This window comes from Marmota monax, unplaced genomic scaffold (genome assembly GCF_021218885.2).
Source record: "Marmota monax isolate L192 unplaced genomic scaffold, Marmota_monax_Labrador192_F-V1.1 WCK01_AAM20220418_F8-fsc00106, whole genome shotgun sequence".
Classification (NCBI taxonomy): Eukaryota; Metazoa; Chordata; class Mammalia; order Rodentia; family Sciuridae; genus Marmota; species Marmota monax.
The window spans coordinates 156,338-175,345 of record NW_026695218.1 but is presented as its reverse complement, the minus strand read 5'-3'; the positions used below and the strand labels follow the sequence as shown (position 1 = coordinate 175,345).

General features: G+C 38.6%; 1 protein-coding gene across 1 annotated transcript in view; it reads left to right on the top strand.

Annotated features, from left to right (window-relative positions):
• The window catches only part of Ctnna2 (catenin alpha 2), a 1,018,251-nt gene that overhangs the window by 843,796 nt on the left and 155,447 nt on the right, over nucleotides 1–19,008 (top strand). The window contains exon 8 of the mRNA XM_046432228.2: nucleotides 2,811–2,891. Coding sequence (XP_046288184.2) covers nucleotides 2,811–2,891 — 81 coding nt within the window. The remainder of the gene's footprint in view (nucleotides 1–2,810; nucleotides 2,892–19,008) is intronic.

Sequence of the window (19,008 nt, the reverse complement as noted above, 5' to 3'; positions counted from 1 at the left end):
TAATAACTAGAATCAACAAATGGGACTTACTCAAACTAAAAAGTTTTTTCTCAGCAAAAGAAACAATAAGAGAGGTAAATAGGGAGCCTACACCCTGGGAACAAATCTTTACTCCTCACACTTCGGATAGAGCCCTAATATCCAGAGTATACAAAGAACTCAAAAAATTAGACAATAAGAGAACAAACAACCCAATCAACAAATGGGCCAAGGACCTGAACAGACACTTCTCAGAGGAGGACATACAGTCAATCAACAAGTACATGAAAAAATGCTCACCATCTCTAGCTGTCAGAGAAATGCAAATCAAAACCACCCTAAGATACCATCTCACTCCAGTAAGATTGGCAGCCATTATGAAGTCAAACAACAACAAGTGCTGGCGAGGATGTGGGGAAAAGGGTACACTTGTACATTGCTGGTGGGACTGCAGATTGGTGCAGCCAATTTGGAAAGCAGTATGGAGATTTCTTGGAAAGCTGGGAATGGAGCCACCATTTGACCCAGCTATTCCCCTTCTTGGTCTATTCCCTAAAGACCTAAAAAGAGCATGCTACAGGGACACTGCTACATCGATGTTCATAGCAGCACAGTTCACAATAGCAAGACTGTGGAACCAACCTAGATGCCCTTCAATAGACGAATGGATAAAAAAAATGTGGCATTTATACACAATGGAGTATTACTCTGCATTAAAAAATGACAAAATCATAGAATTTACAGGGAAATGGATGGCATTAGAGCAGATTATGCTAAGTGAAGCTAGCCAATCCCTAAAAAACAAATGCCAAATGTCTTCTTTGATATAAGGAGAGTAACTAAGATCAGAGTAGGGACGAAGAGCAGGAGAAGAAGGTTAACATTTAACAGGGATGAGAGGTGGGAGGGAAAGGGAGAGAGAAGGGAAATTGCATGGAAATGGAAGGAGACCCTCAGGGTTATACAGTGGAGGGGGTAGAGAGAGAGGAGGGGAGGGGAGGGGAGGGGAGAGGTGGGGAGGGGGGAGGGTGGAGGATGGGAAAGGCAGCGGAGCACAAGAGACACTAGTATGGCAATATGTAAATCAATGGATGTGTAACTGATGTGATTCTGCAATCTGTGTATGGGGTGAAGGTGGGAGTTCATAACCCACTTGAATCAAAGTGTGGAATATGATATGTCAAGAAATTTGTAATGTTTTGAACAACCAACAATAAAAAATTAGAAAAAAAAGAAGGAATAGCGTTTGGCTGGTGAACTTGGGGCACCTGTGAACATGGAAAGGCGGGACACCAAGAGCCCTTGCTGTGAAGCCACATTCCCCTGAGGGACAAAGGAATGCATTCATCTTCTCCATATACTTTTGTTTTCTTAGAGCTATTTGTAGGCTGATATTTCAAAGTTGTAAAATGTTAGTCACTTTATTTTAAGCTCTTCCTACTTACAAACCTCAGTGTATATATCTGAAGGAGTTAGTGTATGAGTTTAGAGAGTGGGAAGGATGATGGGGATTTGTAAGGTTTTGTATGACTAAAAATATGCACACATATGCCCTGGTTTTGACTTTTCAATGAAAACCCTATAGGGCTCTGCACCAGACATTCGTTCATTAAAAAGAAAGAAAGAAAGAAAGAAAAGTTAATTAAAGAAGTTGCAGAGAAGAGTGGCTGCTTTAAACCCAGCTATGTGGATCTAATCTGAATTATGAACTTTATGTGTCCAGGGTTTTGTCATTGAAGGTGAACATTCAGAAACTTGCTGGATGGTAATTTCTTTGGATCCCAAAACATACTGTCCCATTAGTTAAAACTTATAACCTAGGATTCATTTCATCGTGTACTCAAGTTGCTAGAGACCTGCATGATTTTATAGAGACTGAGTATGAAATTAGAATTGCCCTGCCTCTAGGACCATAAATAAATAAACCTGTAGCGTGTTTGACTAAGGCTTAGATAATTTAATAGATTTGGCAACACTTTTGAAAATAATTTTCTCTTAAGGGGAAGATAATGCCATCCATAATGTTTGTAGAACTTGCATCCATGGGAATCTTGATGCCATTTTTAAAAGACAATGGAGATTCTTCTTTTGTTTTACTATAGCCACACATACACACCCACACACAGAAAAACAACAAAGAAAGAAAAAAAGGAAGGAAGGAAGGAAGAAAAAAGGAGAAAAACAAGAAACTAGTGAACTTTTAAGTGAATAATTTGCTAAAGAAGAACTTTTTTTCTATATATACCTGTTATAGTCATAAGATAATTTTTTTCATGTCCTCAAGCTTTGGATTATTCATGGGCATTTTTTAAGTATTCCAATACATGACTGAACAGAGATTAGAAATACTACATTTTCTAGTAAAATGCCTACTTTGTTTTGGTACTGAAGTTGCAATGTTATCTGTAAAATATGGGTAATAATTCTGAATTCTAGCATTTTGCTTTCTTGTTATGTTATCATCTCAATTATCTTCTATTTGGAAGTGTGCTTACATAGTTGAGAAACACAAAACATTTGTATTTAGAAACAAAAGTAAAACATCCTTGTGTTATTTTATTAATCTGTAAATGATAGGAGAAGGGAAGAAAACATATTTGCATGGCAATAATCCTGAGAATGTATTTGTACCTTATATCTTTACTTTTAACCTTATATTTTAAGGGAAAAAAAAGATTTGAGAGATTCAATTGTGCAGTTGTGTACTGAAAAGAATCACTTATAAAAACTTCATTTGACTCTACAACTTTGTTTTCCCAGATTATTTTTAGCTTTCATTGTCTCTAATGTTGAATTTTCTAAACTAGAAATTATTTTTATTTTCTTAATAGACTGGAAGGAAAGAAAAAGGAGACCCTCTAAACATTGCAATTGACAAGATGACCAAGAAAACAAGAGATCTAAGGAGACAGGTAATGTTTTGTTTTCTGTTTTGAGAGCATGGTACTTAGTGGTTTTTAATAATGTTCTTTCTTAGGATTTTTTAGACCTTATTTTCAGTATGCTGTTCTTTATTTAACCTATATATACATAAAAAAAGCTTATGTTCAGGATGCTGTTCTTTATTTCACCTGAATATACATAGAAATATTCATTAGCAAGGTAGAAATTGCTGAGCAGAGAGATGGGCTACCTGCAAGGCTAATGATGTGAATCGCCCCTGAGGGGCAACCTCTCAATGCCCAGACATACTCTTCTCAGGTGGAGATTTGAATTCAGTGCCTTCTAAGTCTGCTTTTCAGTTTTCCAAATCCAGTCATGCTCAGGGCCTGTCTGGGATCTATGGTGGTTCTTACTTATTAAACTCCCCAGAGCATTAAATGATAAACTAGAAAGCTAATGGTTAATGAGAAATGCAACTCTTAATTTGATGGGCTAATTAAGGTCTATGACCCAGTGTATTCCGTTGGGTACATAAATCTAGAATGTTTGCTCGTCAGATGGTTGTTTGGGAAGCAGGGAACCAAAGCAAGGAGAGTTTGTTGTATGATTTCAGTGGCTAATGGCATCATTAGTCTGAAATGTCAATTTTTCTTGGTGGGAAAATTATCTTTGTTGGGAGCCCCTTTTTACCTTAAAATATTTTTTGGGGGGGTACCGGAGATTGGACTCAGGGGCACTCAATCACTGAGTCACATCTTCAGCCCTATTTTGTCTTTTATTAGAGACAGAGTCTCCCTGAGTTGCTTAGCACCTCGCCATTGCTGAGGCTGGCTTTGAACTCACGATCTTCCTTTCTCATCCTCCCGAGCCACTGGGATTACAGGCATGTAATCCTGTGCTGGCTTGGAAAGTATTATATGAATACTGGTAAATGTTGTTGAGAAACCCTGATTTTATAGGTTTCCATGATGAACTCCACTTTATTTGGCAGTGATCTTTCTCTAAAAGAAAGTACAACATGCATCAAGTTGTAATAAAATTACCTCTACTTGATTTCTGCTTGACAAGTATCCTATCTCCAATTGGTAGCTTTTGCATATGTCCATCTTGGTTCCTAAGTGTTGATGGAGTAAGTCAACTAGAACAAAAACACTGCCCAAGGCTGTACTTTCTGCAGCTTGAAAAACTGGATTTGCGCAGATACATCCGGCATTCTCTTCTGCAGCACATCAAGTGCAGGCAAAATAGACAAAATTAGAGAGGTGCTTAGACAAGAATGGCCGAGGAGCATCTTAGAAATGATTGAAAGGAAAGGAACATATCACTTCTGATTACTGCTTGTGAGCTCTGGGCTCTTTTCAGGATATTGCCTGAAGGTGTGGACACACCTGAGCTAATAATATCATCCAGAAGAGATCACAGTTAGTTTTGGACTATCAAGACTCTAGTTTGGCTACCCAGATAGAAAGCCCTTTGGGGGAAAGCACTTCCTTTTTATTTGACCTTGAAATAAGTTATAATAAAATATTGTTTCACTAATCAATAATAGGTCATTCCAAATGGCTAACTGGTCAGGTCTACTTCTCCTTGCCCTGTTTAGTCTATCTCTCCATATCCTGTCTAATATGAAATGAATGGGAAGTAGGAACAGAGAGAAAGTTAATGGAAAATATGAAATTAGGAATCTGGGCCCTAGGTTTTAGTCCTTGCTCTGTCACTAAATAGGCAGTGTGAGTGTGCATTTTCATCTCTTGATCTCCTTTTCTTCCTGGGTGTATAAAAACAAGGAACCACACATGATCTGTTAGCTATCTTTGAGCTAAGTAACATTGTATGAGTCCAAGGAAAATCCTAATTTATTGTCCTATGCCAGAGGTTCCAAGGCAGGTCAATCAGATTTTAAAAGTGATGGAAGACATCTCCAGGGTTGGCCTTTAGCCAGATTGCCAAAGAGGCCAGATACATGAACTGGGTCCTCCGCATCCTTAGTTTCTTTGTTTTATTAGGGATTAAGCTTTCACATCCAGGAGCCAGCACCCTTACCTCTCTCCTCTTATGAACCTACTGTAACAAGATTTTTTGTTTTGTCTTATTTTAAGGAAGAAGTGGGTCAAGTAATGTTTACTCTCATAATTCCCAGGAAAGTGTTGATTTTTTTCTTTACACAGGACAGTAGTGAAAACTGAAGGTGAAATTTATAGTGAACTTTCAAATGATTAGAATACAGACTCCTCAGAGAGCTTCCTTTAGGGTGTCAGTGGAAGGACTATGTCCTCCCCCAAAATTATTCCACCATTCCACCAATGTGATTCTTTTTTTTCTTACTCTCCCAAGGATACAGAGGCATCAGGATAATAGGAAAATTGTTTGGTAGTATTAAGATCCAATAGTTATGGCATAATTTCACTCCACATCCTTGGATTTGGTTCAAACACCTTTCTTTTCCCTAATCTGCCTTTCTAGGACTAAAATGGTCCCCATCTGTCATTTCCATCCCTACCCATATGTTGGGATATTTTTGTCTTTTTTCCTATCTCTTCTGTCTCTCCATGTACACCTGTAGTGGTACAAAAGCTATTCTGATCCAAATTGAAGCTACCTAGCATTTGTGCAGATGGAACATGCACAGACTAATTTGCGTGGCTCAGTTAGGCCATCAGCCTAGATTTGGGTAGCTAGTTAATTGGAGAGACAAGGTTTTCTCTGGGTATGCAACAGTGGCCCTGGATGCTAGTGGCTCCATGTGTGTTTCCCTACTGCTGAGATATTTCCTGTGCTTTCAATTACAGATAAATCCTCATGAGAGCAGATTCTAAAATGAGAACTCTCAAGATCTAGGTCCATACATACATATTCCTTTATATGTATTTAAAGAAATCAAATTTAATAGAGGAAAAAAGGTAAAAATCAAAGATCGTGCTTAAAAAAGATTTCTAGTGACTTTCATAATGTCCCACTCTCCTGTAATCTCCTGCCTCTTCCTCATATCCCTTGTTTTGGAAGTGCTCTTCAGGAGGGTGACCCTGGAACCTTGCAAACTTCCACTCACCACATTTAAAAGAAGTAGTCAATCATGAGCGTTATCTTTGACTTCCATAATGAAAGAAAGCTTAGTTAGACTTGTAGACACTTAAAAAACCAAGGGTTATTCAAAAAAGGATCAAAAAGGATCGCTGTTCAAGTGGAATTTTTCAAACAAGTTAAACACCTCACTGAGGCAGCACATCCCAAGGATGTCATAAATTGTGAAAAAGGTCACAGGAATGCAAGGGTATGATTTAAAACTAATTGGCGTGAATCCATCTTGCCAATGAAACCCATGACAATGGCCAGTGGTAGAGCAGAGTCCTCTCGGGAGTACTTTGTTTAGAATTAAAAATGGATTTATGGGAATAAAACTGCCAGCTTTAAGCATTATGTTCTAATTTTAGAGCTGTGGACACAGTAGGCTCCATGTCTGAGCTACTGTCACTGCTGTGATTCTGGATCCAAACCATTGCAAAAGCAAAAGCTTTTGGCTGACACCCTATCTAGAGGACCAGGGTCCTCCACGGTCCATCCGTCACTCAGAGAGGACCTAGCCAGTGTCTGCCAGCAGCACCTGCCTGCTCTCCTACATACCTCCCTTTCTTACTTCTTCCTGTACGTACAAGGAGGCTGATTTCTTCCTGTTAAAGTTTTGATCCTTTCCTTAGTCTTTTTTATCCCAAGTTGATAAGCAAATTAGGGCCCAAACCTTACTCTATGAGAAGCTAATAAATAATAACCATAACATCATGGTATTGCCAAACAGCCACTTCACTTCCAAAACCAATTCAGGGCCTAATTTCTATCCTTTCACCCTTATTAACCATGACAATGATTCCCACATTGAGATTCAGTGAGTGCCAACTCGACAAAAAGTTCTAAATTGCTATTACAATAAAAATATTTTCAACAACAAAAAATCATGAATAGAATTATTCATGATTTTTTTTACATTGAGATGAGTCCGTAGTAGAATGGTAATATAACAAAAGATTAAAAACCAAAAAGCAAAACATGTCACTTGGAGGTATATTTATCAAGACCCTGCCTCCAAGATGGTGGAATGATATGGACATCATTACCCTAGGTACATGTATGACTGCACATATGGTGTGACGCTATATCGTGTACAACCATAGGAATGTAAAGTGTGCTGCAGTTGTGTACAATGAATCAAAATACATTCTGCTGTCATATATACCTAATTAAAATAGATTAATAAAAAAAAACCCTGCCTCCAGAGAGGATGACTGAAAAATTTTCTAAGATTGATAAGAAATAACATTCAAAGAATTTCCTAGATGCCCCTTTCAGACCTAATTCCTTACATAAGTAAGAACTGTGGCTGAAGGTGGACCATCATTAGTGAAAGTTTTGAAAAATGCTCACAAAGTAAATTCTAAATTGTATCTGATATATGTCAACTCTTACAGTGTACCTAGACTGATTCTAACTTTTCTCTACATATTGACCACATTAAATCCTCATGCTAATTCTGTGAGATGGATAAGGTTGTCACCATGCCCATTTTACAGATGAGGATATATTAATGAACTAATGCATCCATGGATGCACACAGGGTGTTGATGTGCAGGTTTCAGCCCAGGCAGTCTGGCTGCTGGTTCTTTGCTCACAATCTTTACTCCATCCTGCCTCTCCATAGAACCAGCATATACAAGTGGTCACCTGTATACAGATCTACCCTGGTTGATGTGTGTGGGAGGGAAGATTCACATAACTACATAAAATTGATTTTGGGTTTCCAATAGTACCTCCATCACTCTAGAATTTGGGGTGACATGTATGCCCTACAGACAGGAAAAAAAATCTAGGGTGAATGTCAAAAATATGGTTCTTGTTTGATATTATCTCTTGGGTCTCCAGCTGTTTTGGTTCACTGGATCCTCTTTTGAAAAAGTCCTTATTGTGCTTAGGTATCCGGCTTCTCAATGTGCGAATTACAGACTTTCCAAAACATTTACAGAAAAAAAGAAACATTAAGGCATTCAATTCTTTTTCTCACATCTGCCTGTGATAGGGCCAATTATTTTTAGATTCATTGTAAGAAAACATTTTAAACTAATTTTTTTCTGTATTTGAATCTGTTTTTCTTCATAAGGATATGAAGCTATCTATATGTCTACAACAACAACAGCCACAACAAAAGTGATAGAATAATGATTTTCCCCAAATATTAAAGTTTATGTTCTTCACACAGAAACCTTATGTCAGAGCTAATAATCCCTGGGGTTTGGTCCTTGGGTCAGATCCCACTCTACAGTGGGAGAATGGAGATCAGAAAATGATCATGCAGCAAGGAGGATTTGAAATATAAAAATAAGCAGTGCAGAGACAGCTAAACACCAAAACTCAGGATAACAAAGTCCAGGAAGAGCAGGGCAGAGCTGGTAGGAGAGGGTTCAATGACACGGTGAACAGCCATTATTTGTACATGCCCCTTGATTAAGGCTTATATATCCAGACCATCTCTGTTCTAGAAAAATTCTAATAAAACAGCCCTGAACATAAGACCATTATTTACTTATTTATCTCCTGGAAAACTCATTAGGCCATGTCCAGGGTGTATGATTTCATAAATCAGAAATGGTTTTTGAAATATCACTATGGGCAAGATCTTTCTTTGTCAAGGTGCTGTTTGATTCATGAAATTTATTTATTTTTTCTGTGAGCCAGCCTGTACTTGAGTATTCTCACATTAACTCAAGTTTGGGGAGATCACCAGGCTTTTCTTCTTTCTCATTAAAGTCTGCATCACAGGAAGAGTCTAGTACCTGGACCAACATTGGCTAATCAAATACCATACGATGCTGAGTAGAGGGATCAACAATGTATGTGTGAACAAGAAGATGCTCAATTAAGTGGGCCCTTCAACTCCTGATCTGCCCCCTTCTGCTAATTTCTCCAGCCCTTAGCAGCCAAAGAGAAGTGGGAATAGGAAGATGTAAATAGCAATAACTGAGTCCAAAACAAATTTCATTATGCCATTTTCAGGAAAATGGATGAAACTGGGGAATATTGTGTTAAGAGAAATAAGCCAGAGTCAGAAAGTCAAGGGTCATATTTTTTAAATCTCACATGGAAGTTATAAAAAGGGAAAGAAAAATAAAGGAAGCTCACAAAAATAAAAGGGAGAGCAGTAGGGAAGAGGAAGGAGATGCAGGGAGGGAGGATGGTGGAGAAGGGGAGGTACCGAGGAATGAAATCAATCAAATTATGTCCTGTACATATAGGTACTATGTTACAATGAATCCAAGGATACATATAATTATTGTGTACCAATAAAAAATGCAAAAGACCCCCACATTTTAGAGAATGTCTGTATTTGTCCCAACCTCCACCACCTACTTTTTTTTGGTGACTGAGAATGCCATTAAGAATACTGATTCTGAGAATAGAAGATCCACTGTAGGATTACTTTTAAAAAATATAAAATATAATATGTTTTCTGGGATGAAATTTCTAAGCAAGAAAGTTTGGAATATTTCCAAAAAATGATGATTTAAACAACAAAGATTTCTTTCTTTCTTTCTTTCTTTTTTTTTTTTGGTAGAATGTCCTTTCTATATACCAGAACGTACATTCAGAACACCTAATCTGGTTAGGTCAGGTTGGCCCATATTCATTGTTGGAGGCTATGTGGGAGCTGAGGATTCTTATCCAAGCCTGTCATTCAAAAGGAGATAATTCTAAAGTGTGTTATGCACCCACATCTATGGCCTGAATAAAGATGTTGCTAAAGCTAGCAGCCTTGATCTGACCAAATGTACTCAGAGAATCACTGCAGTCAGCTTGTTACCAAATACATCTGTTACTTCTGACTCCTCCTTGCTGAGGTTACCTTTTATTACCTGAAATGGCTTCTGGCATCAGTTTTCCCAGGGGAATTTCCATCAAGTCTGACAATATATATATATATATTTTTATCTCCCTATTTCCCAAGAAGGCTGGGTAGATCTGAAATTTAGAAAATGACTCATTTTTTTTGCAGGTTCTGCTTCACCTGCTGTTGCCACCAGCCCTGGTAGGAACCCACTTTCTGTAGAATCTCATTGCTTTGTGCCTTTTCAGCTTCCTTGGATGTCACTGCTAATGGCTGGGGGGATCCAAGATTGCCTTTTGCTTGGCTAGAAAGTTCTGAAGAAGGTGATGTTAGTTACAACATTTCTCAATTTATGCTTCCTTTTCCCTGACTAATTTTGGTCCTTTGTTCTTTGGTGAATGAAATTTGTAGGATGGCTTAAAGCCATACTCTTCCCCACCTTGGCCATGCACAGTTGTGTGCTTTCACTCTGATCATCCTTTCAAGAGAGTTACAGACCCATGCAGCTTCTCCCATTACCATTCCTAAAATCCCCACCAGTTATTCAGTCCAATTTATACTACCCCATGAATGCGGCTTAGTCCTGTCCTTTCTGTCCACTCTCATTGGCTCTGCTTAACTTCTTTACAAAATAATAATAATAATAATAATGACCACAGCTTCATAACCAGTCTCCATGACCCCAGTATTCTTGAGGTCAACTCACAGTAGCCCTAGCAGTCCGGGAAACTGGTGTTTATACATCTTTATGGATTTAACTTCTCATTGTCTCTGTCTGGAATCATCCATCCACCCCCCCCCCTTTTTCTTAGAGAGACAGAGAGAGAGTTTTTAAATATTTATTCTTTAGTTTTCGGCAGACACAACATCTTTATTTGTATGTGGTGCTGAGGATGGAGCCCAGCGCCGCGCGCATGCCAGGCAAAGATGCTATTGTTTGAGCCACATCCCCAGCCCAACCCCTTTTTTTTACTTATAGGAAAATTCACAGTTTTCCCTAAAAGGATTAGCCTCAATATCACCTTATTATTATCATGACTTTCTTCCATTTCTGTAAACAAGATTCATAGAAGTAGACTCCTCAATCATTTAAAAATATTTCTATCACAACACGTTGTAATGGGTTTAAGTTTCTAACTTGTATCTTTGTTTGAAGTGTGCTCATGTCCTATGACTCTTTGTTTCTTTAGGCCAGGTACTAGTGCCCCAAATAAACTAAGTTTGCATCAACACAGGTCTTGAAAGAATGAGGATCCCCCATAGCAGACTCTCCACACAGAAAATACTCCAGCCATTGATCTCCCCCCATTCTAAACTTCCCTGGTCCCATTGTTTCATGGGCTAGATTCACTAGCCTAAAAAGTCTATTTATACTGTAATAATAATTTTCATTTTAAGAGAGGACACCCTACCTAACCCAGCAGTTTCCTGTTGCTGGGCTGGCTTCAATGAATACTTCATTTGGGGAGATTCTGATTTCACATACATTTGTTGGCACCTTCAGATCTGTGTCGTAGCACATTTTAGGCAACTTTTGATATCTTCACAGGTTTGAATCCCACTGCCTTTGTTTCTCATAGTCCCTTAGGGGATGCATCTGAGGATATGTGAGGCCTTCCAACTTTTCTCCTCTATCTGATCTCTCCACTTCACAGAGACCATACTTGTTTCATGGGATGTCCATGCTTGAGGCTTGCAAGAGATAGGAAAAAAAAAAAAAAAAAAAAAAAAAAACTCCAAGTTTTCCCTACTTTCACACATTCACCATAGGACATTTACCTCTTGTCATCAGGATGCATATGGAGTTTTTCTACAGTGAACAGTTCTCCTACACAATTTGGTGTCTTCTAGTTCAATTCAGTTCAGGTAGAAGACACTTTGTATGTGGAGATAGCATCCCATCCCACAATTTAAGGGCCAAGTTCCTCAAGACTGCCCCTCTTCTGATGCCAGTTGCAAGTAGTAGGTTTTCATCTTTGCTTCTGACTGACCAGCTGTAAATCAGTGTTCCCATGTCCCCTAATGCAGGTGTGATTAACTTGCCAAAGCAGCTCAGGGAAACACTAATTTGCATTCACTGGTTTATTATAAAGGGCATTGTGAAGGATACAGATGAAAAGATGCACAGAGTCAGGCATGTGGGAAGGGAGCACAGCTTCCATGTCCTCCAGGCACGCCAACCTCCCTGCACCTCTGCATGTTTAGCTACTGGGAAGCTTTCTGAACACTGTCCTTCTGGATTTTTGTAATGGCTTTATTACACAGCATAATTGATTACACCATTGCCATCGATGATCAATTCAACCTTCAGTCTCTCTCACCTCCCCAGAGATCAGAGGTATGTGGGGAGAGCCAAAAGTTCTAACTCTTTAATCATATGGCTGGTTCCTCTGGCAACAAGCTCTCATCCTGAGGTTATCCAGGAGGCCGCCAAATGTCACCTCATTAGAACAAAAGATGCTCCTATCCATCAGGAAATTCCAAAAGGTTTAGGAACTCTGTCAGATGTTATCAGTCAGAAAATTACACAGTTCTTAAGAGTGTGTGTCAGGAATTAGGGTCAAAGACTAAATATTAGAACAAAAGACTTCATTAGTGTCCATCTCTACAAGATCTCCAAGGATTTTAGGAGCTCTCTGTCAGGAACCAGGGAAAGAAGTAAAAAAAAAAAATATTTCTGAATCAATATTTTCAATATCAGTCACACATATCCACATAATCACTATTCAGCTTTTAAATTAAGTTTAAAGAGATTGAATATTTGTTTCTAAAGTTAAGAACAGGTATGACATTTTCCCCTCTCATTGGGGGACATTCTTTGTTCAAGATGATTAAATTTCTTAGAATTTTTTTTTTTATTTTTTTTTTATGTATCACAAGGTTCCTCTCCCCAGGGGCTGAGATTAGACATGAGCAGACCAATTGCTCACTGTCCCTTGTTGTAGGGCTTGGTAAAATCAATCTGCGTTTTCTGGAGCAGGGCCACGACTGTAGTAAAACAAGTGAGGCACTAGCCCCAGGCACCTGGTTTTGTGGGGTACCCAATAAACTAAGTAGTCAAGATAAGTAATATTTTCAGCATTATTCTAGAAAATCAAAAGTCATGCAAAATCCACTCTGATCAAAATATCAACATTGTAGATAAAACAGGACAACTGTAAATAAGACAGTGCCTGTCTGAGATGTATTGAAACTTAATGCAAAAGGGAAAATCTGTCTTTATTTACAGCATAGCTGTTTTGTTCAACATGGATGAACCTCTCCTTGGTCCTGGCTCTGCTCCAAAGCCCCTGTCTACTAAAGTCTTTACTGCACTTGTTGTATGAGAAAGTTCCACCCCAATGTCTCAATGTCAGATGGTTTTCCTTTCCCTCCCACATTAGTGGCAAAAGGGCTGGCTTTTAAATTTTATGAGATGACACCTTGGACTCTGGATTCAAAGCCCTATTTGAATTGTGGTGTCTTTTAGGTTGTCTTACTCCAAATGCATTTCTTCTCGATGTTTATCGCAATGACACGGGCTTTTTATGGCACTCTGAAGTGCTTCAGAGAAAATGGAGAGCATTTTAATACTGCTGATTTACTCTTTCAGGTCTACAGTAATTTCCTTACTGCCTAATTATAAGGCTTGGTTTAATTTACTCTACACATAATGTTTACTGATGCACATATGGTGCCACATTTCAGGAAACTATACCCAGAACAGGTATTTTTATCATGCTGGAGCATGGAAAATTTTCTTCATATACAGAAAAAAAAATTGCTAAGAAATTTAAGCATCTCAACAAAGAATGTCCCCCAACCAGAGGGGAAAAAGTCATAGCTATCAAGTTCAGGAAGAAGGACAATCTCTTTAAACTTAACAGCTGAATGAATGGTGATTAAGTGGGTATACGTGTTCAAAGATTTTAAGTTGCCCATATTTTAGTCAGGTTTTTTTTTTTTATTTTTTTTTATTTTTTATTTTTTTATTGCTGGGACCAAAGACCTGACAAGAACAACATGGTGGACGAAAAGTTTATTTTGACTCATGGTTTCAGAGGTTCAGTCCATGGTCAGCTGATTCCATAGCTATGAGCAGAAAATCATGGTGGAAGGGTGAGATAGAACAGGAAGCAGAGAGAGCTTCACTCTGTAAAACCCAAAGGCATGCCCCTAGTGATCTACTTTCTCCAGCCGCACCTTATCTGTCTACAGTAACCACACAGTTGATCTGTATCAGTGGATTAATGCACTGATTAAGTTAAGACTCTCATAACCCAATCATAACCCAGTCATTTTACTCTGAACTTTCTTGCAATGCCTCACACATGAGCTTTGGTGGACACCACATGTCTAAATCATAAAACCCCATCCCAAATGAGTAGGAGATGGGGAAAAGGAGGAAGAGGAAGGGAAAACAGTGGTGTCCTCCTAAGCTTCACTCTCAACTATCTTTGAATGAGAAGATATTGATTCACAAATCATGGACTGTTAGAGGAAGAAAACCCAGGGTCTTCCAAGGATAAGAAGTCTTTCTTCAGTCTTTTCTTTCTGGTGCCTCCTCTGACAGCCTTTTCTTTGGAAATGGTGCTCGTCCCAATTCTCAGCAGTTGGCTCCATTATTGGGTCATTTTAGTTGTTAGAAAATTGAGATAATTGAGGTAAGATCAATAATCTTATAATTTTCAAGCACTGGTGTTAGTTTTGTGCTGCAAAAACTGAATTCTTTTCCAAAGTTGAAGGTTCAGACAAAGTTTCAGTGAAGAACTCTATCTGTAGATCCAAAGAACTTCAAATAGTGACTGTTATTACACATGAAGTCATAGCTTCTCATTGAGTTCTCTTCCATAGCCTTGAGTGTTAAGATTGGTCAGGTTCAGTGTCTGAGCAGTGATGCTCTCTTGTCATTGAAACAACTGAAATAATCATTTCTTTTCCCCATGTGATCCATTTCTCCCACTTGCATGTGGTTATTTGTGAAGATCAGAAAAGCAAACCTGTCCACACAAATTGTTTGACACTTGTTTAGTGTCCATTATTATCAATGACCCCTATAACAATTCTTCAGAGTAGTATCTTTAACAAGTAGTATTATTAACAAAGAGTTTTTTTTTTTTCTTAAAGAGAGTCAAGTATTGAAGTTCCAATAGTAGATCAAATTTCTTACCAATGCAAAGCTCCTAAGTTAGGGAACCCAAGTGGCCTGACTCTGAAGCCTGTCCTTATAATGACAGTAAGTCTTTGAAGTTAGTACACTCTTGTCTTAGTTTATAACTTTTATTCAAATTCCCTTAATGGGAAGAGTATAAGGTAAATATCATTATTAATTGGCTCTGGGTTTCTCTATAATAATCATTATAATAATTCATGTTTAATATAATCATCATTATTTTCTTCCTTAAGCCATCCATATCTGTGTCCAGGCCCATTCAACAAACTGTACTATGAATGCAATTTTGATAATTATTTTTCTAATTAATCATAGGAGGGAAATGTAAGGGACTTTTATCTTAGCTGGGGGATATCTGATTAAATGCACATCAGGATACCAGCAGACTTGCCTGGTATATTTAGTAAAAAATGGTTGAACACATTGTGCCAAGCATTCCAGGATGAAAGGAGAACCTTTCCTGAGGAATTTGGGGATCAGGGGAAATTTTTCTCCTTCTCATCCAACCATAAGAGCATGTCAGAAGTTTGGATGATCAACTGATCCCCTACCCCATCCTCTCTTGTTCCATAGTTGCTTAGTTTTTTATGAGTGCATCAATCCTGCTTAATGTTAAGGGCAGGATTTCTATATTTTTATTTGATTCTTTCAATTTCAAAGAGGATAAGGCTGCCTTAAATAGCTACAGTCTAAATTGCAACCGTATAAAGGGCTACAAAGCACCTTTTGGCAAGGCAAGCTGGGAGGTCTGAGACCAGAAAAATGGAAGAGGGAGGATGCAGAGTTGCAAAAGCAGGAAGAAGTCAGTACTAATGAACCATGCCTGACTGAGCAGATCCCTCAGACCCTCCTTTTAAATCCACAGGCTTAGATCAATGTGGCCTTAGGCTGTATTTATAGATGCCCAAATAACTAGCTGAAAGGGGATAACTTGTGGCTGACCAACTAGTCATTGTGTCTGTGTATTACCATAGCAATCAGCTTGCCTGCTGCTCTTTGGGTGCATTTTCTGTGTGTTTGGGGAGTGTGCACACGCCCTCAGTAGTGCTGCTTACTTATGGGGAAATATCAGAATTTGCGGTTTAGCCTAAGTCAGAGCTCCTATAGCAAACAAGTTAGGCAACGTAACCAGAAACCTTCCTAATCCAACAATTTTTTTTAGGAAAAGTTAACAGCTTTACTTTACAATTCTTTGCCTTTTCTTTCTTTGCCTCAAAACTTCTGCTGGAGAAGGAATTGCTTAGGGACCACGGGAATAACCTATGTGTTCTAGCAGAGTGAGAGGAAAAGAAATAGCAAATGTCAACTTCAAATAAGACCAAACCGACCACTTTGGGGGCTCTTAGACTCTCTTTGGTTCTTTTCATAAACAGGTAGTTGCTGGCACAGCAGATGCTTAGTTGTAAGTAAGCAGTGGGTGACTGGAGCTTGAAATAGCTTGGGACTTGCAGTAGCAACTGACCGACAGAGTGAGAGGGATATATCCACTGATGAAAGTGTCTAGACCAGGCATTGGCAAACTGTTAGTGTTTTGTCAATTCTAGTCCTCTGTCTGCTTATGTGAAGTTCTACTGACTGCATTTGTTCTACCTCTGCAGAATTGAGTAGTAGTGGCACAGACCAACTGGCCCAAGAAAGCCAAATATAACTACAGAGCTCTTTATAGGAAAAGTCTGCCAATTTCTGCTCTGGGAGTAAATCTAACTTGAGATAAAACAAATAGTGGTCTAGGAGCCCACAGTCCTAAAAAGCTAAAGGACCTTGAATCTGATTCTGTCTCCTGCCTCTCCCTTAAATAGCGGCATAACGATCATTTTATAGGATTTCTGTAACTCAGGAATCTGGAGCCATGATTGGGCTTCTATCTGAAATAAAGGCCCTCCAGGGAAAAATCCAGCAGCTGTTGGAAATGCAACACTGTACAATAGTTAAAGACAGGAAGTGAAAAAGTGTAGCATGCCACCAGCAGAACTCTGGAGAGAAAAGTAGCTTAGAGGCACACAGTTATACATAATTGGAGTAAAGCAGGAGAGGGTGGTGAACGGTTCTCTGTTTCAGAAAGCATGATAGGCTTTTTAATAATCACAAACAGCCAGAAGCTTCAGAGGTACATTTAACAGTGACACTTGTACCAAGGAGCAAGCACCCATTCATTCCCTTACCCAACAGTGTCTTAGTCCAAGTTACCCATCCTGCTCAAGTGAACCAAGTTATCACTCATCTGACACCTGCAGTGAACCTTGCAAGTTTGGACTGAGTTCCAGGGATCCTTATATTTATAATGAGGATTCTTCTAAGCCCCAAAGGACATGTGATGTAACATGAACTGGCAGGATTTATGGACCTATGGGGCCAGATGACTATTTAGTGCAAAGTCTACCAGACTTTCTCAGGTGTATAGGATTGACCCCATCAGAAAGAAATAATAGTTTTAGAGGGTTCTTCTCTGTATCTTGCTTCAAACTCATACCTGCACACTTTTTTAGACTGCTATGAAATCCACCCCTCCAGTGATTATCTTTCTCAATTGCCAATGCAATTGTGGGAGGATTAAGTCACTTTTTGAATAGCATATTACAAGATTCCTAAGGGGTCTTGCTGGAAGTGAATTTATGTCATGACTGACTCAGGTAACTTTTGACTCTGCCACTGGAGTCAAGCAGCTGTGCCTACTGAATACCATTTAATCAAAGGCAGTAATTAGATTCTCAGACTGAAACATACAGGCATCTGTTCTTAGATCCCCTTTGTGGTAAGCAATGCTGGGAAGAGGTTGGAGGACTGGATGTGGGAGTGAAGAGTGGAAAGAAAGGTGATCTTTGTATTGTTAGGATTTGTGAACTTGAACCACCAGGTCCAAAAAGACAGAGACCTCAAATAAAATAGCACTCTTCTTAGAGCCAGCAGGTCTGACTATGGCATTTACTATATTTAACCAGTGGATCCCCTGCTTCTTCATCTAATCAGCACAGAGAATGATGCTTTTCTTGCAAACTGCACTCTTCACCCCCACCGTGACATGTAAGGAAGGTCAAATGAAATAATGTCTAGGAAAGATCTTTATAAGCCATAAAAACAGAGCATGCATAGGATTATTATTACAGGAAACAAATACCCAGGCACGGAGTAGATCTTCCAAATATGCAGAATTCCAATCATGCTTTTTGGTTTGAATCAAGGAACCTGAGCAAAGCAGTTATCATAAAATATATTTTCCCCTTTCATCTGTGCCATCTAAAATTCCACCCTTGTGGAATTATTGTATTCTAAACTAACTTAGGAATCAGGCAATCAAAAGAAAGTCTGCCCTGATAGAAGGGTGGAGAAATCCTGAGAGAATTTTACATGAGGAAAATCTTAAGCAATATGATGTGAAGAAAATGCAAACATTTGGATTTCTTTACAGTGTTCCTTAAACCAACTTCCAATATATTTATCCGAAGGAATTCACACTTGCCTCTAGGTCATTTATGAGTCATTTATGAGGCCAGTCAAGCATGTGTGAGGTCAAGTTGATCACTATAGCTTTGTTAGTAATTGGGAATTGAGACACTGGAGGAGTTTTGGGCAGTAAGTGAGAATAGATGGCTTATCTCATTTTTCTCTATATTCCTGGTCAAACACAGTGCTTAGTACACCAAGAGCTCTTCAAATGCTAGTAAAAGGAATAAATGAATGAACACCAATCTCTATGTAGAGTGGAATAAGGAGATGAAGTGTATTTCCTCTCTGAGGACTTCTTATTTCTCTTATAATAAGATTTATGCCTCTTTAGAACTAATTGCATTAGTATTACACGATAATATATTTTTGTGCATTTGCTCTCATTTCTTTTCTTTGGCAAAAAAACTTAAGCATTCTTAATAAAAGTGTGACATTTGTGTAGATTTTTCTCTATGGATCCATTCTCCCCACCCTTGAGATCAGAAAAGAAATTTCAAAATGCACAGTTGAAGGCAAATAATTAAGGGACCTTTTTCAGTCTTTCAAGCATGAATGTCTATCCATTAAAAAGAATTGCAGAGGTGTTTTTCATTGGGTAGATTAAAATAAAACACACAGTCTTCAAAGTCTCATGCAAGTTTAAGCTTAGCTATTCTAGTTGGCTGGGGAGAGCCATTTTTTC